Source organism: Plecotus auritus (genome assembly GCF_963455305.1).
Source record: "Plecotus auritus genome assembly, chromosome: 5".
NCBI classification, from domain to species: Eukaryota; Metazoa; Chordata; class Mammalia; order Chiroptera; family Vespertilionidae; genus Plecotus; species Plecotus auritus.
The window spans coordinates 44045873-44051872 of record NC_137776.1 but is presented as its reverse complement, the minus strand read 5'-3'; the positions used below and the strand labels follow the sequence as shown (position 1 = coordinate 44051872).

General features: G+C 40.4%; 1 protein-coding gene across 6 annotated transcripts in view; it reads right to left on the bottom strand.

Annotated features, from left to right (window-relative positions):
* Positions 1 to 6000, bottom strand: part of NFE2L2 (NFE2 like bZIP transcription factor 2) — a 152286-nt gene that overhangs the window by 23977 nt on the left and 122309 nt on the right. The window contains exons 2-3 of one of the 6 annotated variants that reach the window (XM_080668776.1): positions 5914 to 5968; positions 989 to 1137 (exon numbers count right to left, since the gene is read on the bottom strand). The exons of 4 other annotated variants lie outside the window; for them this stretch is intronic. In XM_080668776.1, coding sequence (XP_080524902.1) covers positions 989 to 1057 — 69 coding nt within the window. In that variant the 5' untranslated portion in view covers positions 1058 to 1137; positions 5914 to 5968. The remainder of the gene's footprint in view (positions 1 to 988; positions 1138 to 5913; positions 5969 to 6000) is intronic. One more of the 6 variants, XM_080668779.1, reaches the window with a different exon arrangement.

The window sequence follows — 6000 nt, the reverse complement described above, 5'->3', positions numbered from 1 at the left end:
CTCTCTATAAGATTAAGGAAGATTTCAAGCAGTAACATTCTAGAAGTGAATGCATCACAATGATTCCATTGGGTTGCTGCCACCACTTTGGAATGTTTAGAATTGTATGGGGGTAGATGGGTCCACTTTCCGGTTGTCGTAAAATGTCCTGCAATGTGGGACTGTCCTCCACTCCAAAGAGAATCCATACAGCCCACGTGCTAGCAGCACCCCCTTTGATAAACACGGAGTGAGCCCCTTAAGGCTGGGACACTGTCTTAGTTAATTTTTGTAAAGAAATCCCTTATTCTTTAGCATTCAGGAATAATCCCAAAAAGCTGCATTCCTCCTGGGTTCATTAAAAGAAATCCTGTAAGCTAATCTTTTTCTTCTCAGTCCCTCTCCTTTTAATTGCAGAACCCATTTCAAGTGAAATGTAACCTGGAATCTCCCATTTCGGAGTCACCATCCTCACAGCTGCTAGGCCTCTCCCAAACGTGCAGCCTGGTAAAGCAGTTCCCAGCAGAGGATGAGTCTCTGTCTCTGGGGAGAGGAAAGAATCTGAGCCAGAGGACGGTTTTCGTTCTTGGCCTGCTCTCAGCTTGGGAACCAGTGGGAGGGAGCACATGGTCAGGGGTGAGGGGAGGACCCAACCAGCACAAGGTAAAGCTGCCCTGTCCTTTGGAGTTGATTTCTCAATGTAGATTTTAATTATGTTTCATTACGAACTACCAAGAATAAAAACAACTTCTTGCATTATTTTCATATTTTAAGTAAAAAATGACTATTTTAATTTTGGGTGGTTTTCATTACCAGAATTTTAATGATTAAAAAAGTATTATTTTTTTGCTGGGTCAAAAAAATTGATGCTTCATCAACACTCTCTACACACAACAGCAAGACTACAGTATTGTACAACACAACAGCAAGACTACAGTATTGTAAAACACAACAGCAAGACTACAGTATTGTAAAACAAACTGGCAAGTAGAGGTCAGCCCTCAAGCACCTGAAGAAGGAGTGTAGTTCCATATGTCATGCCTCTGCTCCCATTCTGGTCACAGAAGGCACAAAGCATGATGATCTTTTCCCCTGTACTCTATTCCCTTAGGCTGGGAATAGGTTGGGTTCTGCATCCACGTCTGATATAATTTTGTGCTGAAGCAGGCAGACAAAAGAATGTCAAGTCCGAAGTGAAGCAAAATTCTATACTCTTATCAATAGGCCACCTACATACCCAGTCAATATTATCAATGCTGCCTCTCACACAGACTTTGGAGGGTGAGGGCCAAAATGGTACTAACCTACCCTCAATGTTGGCTACATTCCAGCAAAAAAAAAGAAAGGGCATTTAATGGGGAAAATGATTCATGAAAATACAAGTATAGCCCTATCAGTGAGGCTCAGTTGGTTGGAGCGTCCTCCCGTACACCAAAAGGTGACTGGGCAGATTCCTGGTCAGGGCACATACCCAGGTTGGGTTTGATTCCCTGGTCAGGACACATACAGAAGGCAATCAAAAGATGTTTCTCTCTCATAGTGATGTTTCTCTCTCTCCCTCTCTTCCTCTCTCTATAAAATAATAAATAAAATAAACCTTTAAAAAAGAGAATACAAGTATGTATTGCGTAGAACCTAACTGTTAACACTGAAATTCTTCTGCCTTGAGGTGAACAATTATCATGCTCATCATCAGCACAAAACTCATTAAGAACAAGTGAAGGAATAGAATACTGTTTTTTTTTATTTTTTTTAAAAATATATTTTATTGATTTTTTACAGAGAGGAAGGGAGAGGGATAGAGAGTTAGAAACATCGATAAGAGAGAAACATCCATCAGCCGCCTCCTGCACACCCCCTATTGGGGATGTGCCCGCAACCAAGGTACATGCTCTTGACCAGAATCGAACCCGGGAACCTTCAGTCTGCAGGCCGATGCTCTATCCACTGAGCCAAACCGGCTAGGGCTAGAATACTATTTTTTAAATCTTAAAGCAATAGGAGGGGATGAATTAACATGACAAATTAGAAAAGCAGGCAGCTTCCCAGGGGAGATTAAATGTACTCCTTCAATGGGAGGTTGTTTGGGACAAGACTGGAGTTGGGCTGCACAACCTCTGCTTGGCAACACTGGAGAAAGGCCTGGCTGGCTGGCACAGGGTGCAGCTCCCTTCTGGGCATGTTCACATGTTGTCTGCAAGGTGGGGCTAAGCCAGCTTCAAAAGCCCAGAACCACACCCTCAAGTCTCTCAAGTGGGACTGCTGTGCTGAACATCTTGATGTCTCGCTCCCTCCCCCTTCCCACTCCCTCCCTCTCTTTCTCTCTCAAAAACAACTCAGAAGTTAGCCCCAGTTTCCAAATATGTAAACCAGAAAGCATTCAGGTGAGTACAGATGGTAGCCATTCTGTGGTCAGAATATAAAGTGGACTTTACTAAGTAGATATCAAGAATCAAAAAATTGAGTTGCTAAAAGATGCTTTGTAGATTTAAGTTTTTATTTGGAAAAGATAATAAGGCTCATAAATACAAAGCACAGCCCTAGCCCTGTGGCTCAGTTGGTTGGGCACTGTCCTATGCACCAAGAGGTTACTGGTTCGATTCCCAGTCAGGGCACATGCCCAAGTTATATGTTCAATCCCTGGTAGGGGTTGTGCAGGAGGCAGTGGATTGATGTGCTCTCACATCGATGTTTCTCTCTCTGTGTCCCTCACTCTTCCTCCCTCTCTAAAAATCAATAAAAATATTAAAGGAAATACAGAGCACAGAGCTTCCTTAGGGTAAGGCTAAGTTCATCCGGGCCGCTAGGCTCTACACCTATCCCAAACATCTGTTCTCACTGCCTCTTCTATGCTATTCCCAAATAATCTACACTGCAGGTTACCACAGGCCACATTCCTGACAAAACATGAAACACTTCTACTGACCCACTTGGGGAAAACCTTTTGATAAAAAAATTACATCCAAATCTCCATAAAGGATTAAAGAGCTCAAGTTATATTTACTGAATTTCAAACATTCACCAGGCACCTTAAAACACAGTTCTCAGATTTAGGTGTTGCTCTTAAGGCTGTGAAGATCAGTGAACAAATATAAAAACACTTCCTTTCATGATTTCAGTAAGACATCCTAACCAGATTTTCTAAGTCACTATATAAATACCAGTGGCTACCAAGCATTGGTTGTGCAGGGTTCTCCAATCTGACTGCACAATGAAATCCCTTCAGTAGCTTGAAAAAAATACTGTTGTCTGGGTCCCATCCCCAGAGACTTTGATTTAATGAGGAATATGGTCTGAGCAGCAGTATTTTAAAATACTAAAGTTAATTCTAATAGACAGCAAACCATTGCTATAGGAAATAAAAAGAAATATATAAAGTGAAAACCCAAATATTCATCAACTAATGAGAGGATAAATAAAATTCTGTGTATCGATACAATGGAATAGTATTTAGCAACAAAAAGGATTGGACATGCTACAATATGGTCAAATCTTGTACAGATTATGTTAAGTAGAAGAAGCCAGTCATACAAAACCACATATGATATGATTCCATTTACATGAAATATCCAGAATGGACAACTTTATAGATACAGAGAATAGATGAGTGCTTACAGGGGACTAAGAAAGTTAGAATTGTGGAATGACTGCAGTGGATATGGGGTTCTTAAAAAAAATTATATATATATATTATTGACTTCAGAGATGAAGGGAGAGGAAGAGGGAGAGAGAAACATTAATGATGAGAGAGAATCATCAATAGGCTGCCTCCTGCACGCCCAACACTGGAGATTGAGCTCATAACCCTGGCATATGCCCTGACCAGGAATCGAACCGTGACCTCCTGGTTCATAGGTCCATGGTCAACTACTAAGCCATGATGACTGGTAGTGGGTGTGCAGGAGGCAGTGGATTGATGTTGGAAATGTTCTAAAATTGAGTGTAGTGATGGCTGTACAACTCTCTATATACTAAATCATTGAACTGTCTGCTATAAACAGGTGGACTGTATGGCATTTGAATTATATCTCATAAAGCTGTTAAAAAAAAGAGTGAGAAATATAAATTCTACGCTCAGCTCTCAAGGAACTTAAAATTTAGTTGTAGAGAGAAAAAAAAAAGATACATAGATAAGAGAAGCATCGAGAGATTTTTAGAGACCATTAAAGAGAATTGTCTAATGCAGAAAGTAAAAACTCTTAGATTCAGGAGGCTTGAAAGCCAAAACGTTCTGATATTTTTCTTCTCTAATTTGAAAGAGAGAGAGAGAGAGAGAGAGAGAGAGAGAGAGAGAGAGAGTGTTAGGATCTCCCTCAGTATGCCCCTGATACCACAGACCCCAAAGTCTCTATTTCTAAGCTTGTGAGAGAGGAATGACTACTTAAAATTGCCAAAAAAAATTATATATATATATATATTTTTTTTTAATATGTTTTTATTTCAGAGAGGAAGCGAGAGGGAGTGAGAGAAATATCAATGATGAGAGAGAATAATTGCACATCCCCTACTGGGGACTGATCCTGCAACCCTGGCATGTGGCCTGACCAGGAATCGAACTGTGACCCCCTGGTTCATGGGTCTACGCTCAACCCCCATTGAGCCACACTGGCCAGGATATACACTGAGTGGCTAGATTATTATGATCTCTGAACGCATAATAATCTGGCCACTCAGTGTATATCCTATATAATAAAACCACCCATGTCCCCTCCCCCTGGCCAGGCTGGCCGGACCCCACTCACCCACTCATGCATGAATTCATGCACCAGGCCTCTAATACACACACACACACACACACACACACACACACACACACACACACACACACTGAGTGGCCAGATTATTATGCATTCAGAGATTATCATAATCTGGCCACTCAGTGTATATTCCTTCAGATTACAGGCTGTTGATAGATTATAATGAGTCACAAATCAATTATCAACAGGGCCTTTGAAAGACAGATTTGGTGCTCTAAATCGTTCCTATGTCCTGGATTTGTTTTTACTACTACCAGAGTTTGGGTCAAATAAACTTATACACACTCACACACAAAAATACTTTCACATATGAGGCTTTGTGACAAATGAGTATTGTAGAACATACACTATAATAATGGGATGGAGCCTCCAACCCGGGTATGTGCCCTGACCCGGAATCAAACCATCAACCTTATAGTACGTGGGAGGATGCCCAACAAACTGAGCCACACAGGCAGGGCATAAATATGTATCTTTACTATCAAACTTACTTTGATAATAAAGATACATATTCAAAAGAAAGAGTCAACAGAACAGGAGAATGTTCTAACTAACAAGGCAAACAAAGGTGAACAAAGACTCCAGTAGCTAAGAGATTTCATTAAGAAAAAGGAAACTGTCCCTGAAAAATATGAGTCAGAATCTAAGACACTGCTGAAATCCCAGAAATTTTAAAAACTATTACATTAAATTAATAATATCTTTAGTTCCTGCTTCTCTTTTCCCCAGTTTTTCTTAAAGTGTGAGGTTTTCCTCCTGTTCAAAACCTAACTAGTCCTGGTCCAGTTTGGAAGTGGTGATTAAGTGCTATCCGAGTCAGACTACTTAGATTTGAATCCCACCTGTACTGCTTAATAGTTGGGTCACTTTAAAGCAGAACTCTTGGCCTCTCTATGCCTCTTTTCTCACCTGGGAACTAGAGATAATAGAATCTCCCATGGTATTACTGTGAAATTATGCATATGAAGCCATTATCGCACTGCCTCCCATGCAAGTAAGTGACCAATAACACATCTATTATCATCTTACTGCCAAATTCTTCCTGCATCCAAGTTTAAGATACTGAACCATGCCAGATGAAGGAAAAATTAAAGAGGAAATGTTATTTATGCAAAACTCTTTAAATAAATTTGTTCAGCAAAGAGAGAAGCAATTCCCAAGGGGGGGTAGGTAGTACTTATCAATTTATAGATCGTTCCTTTCCTCGTGCAGTTTTGTAAGTGTAATTCATCCTGAATAAAAAATAAATATTATGAAAACTAAT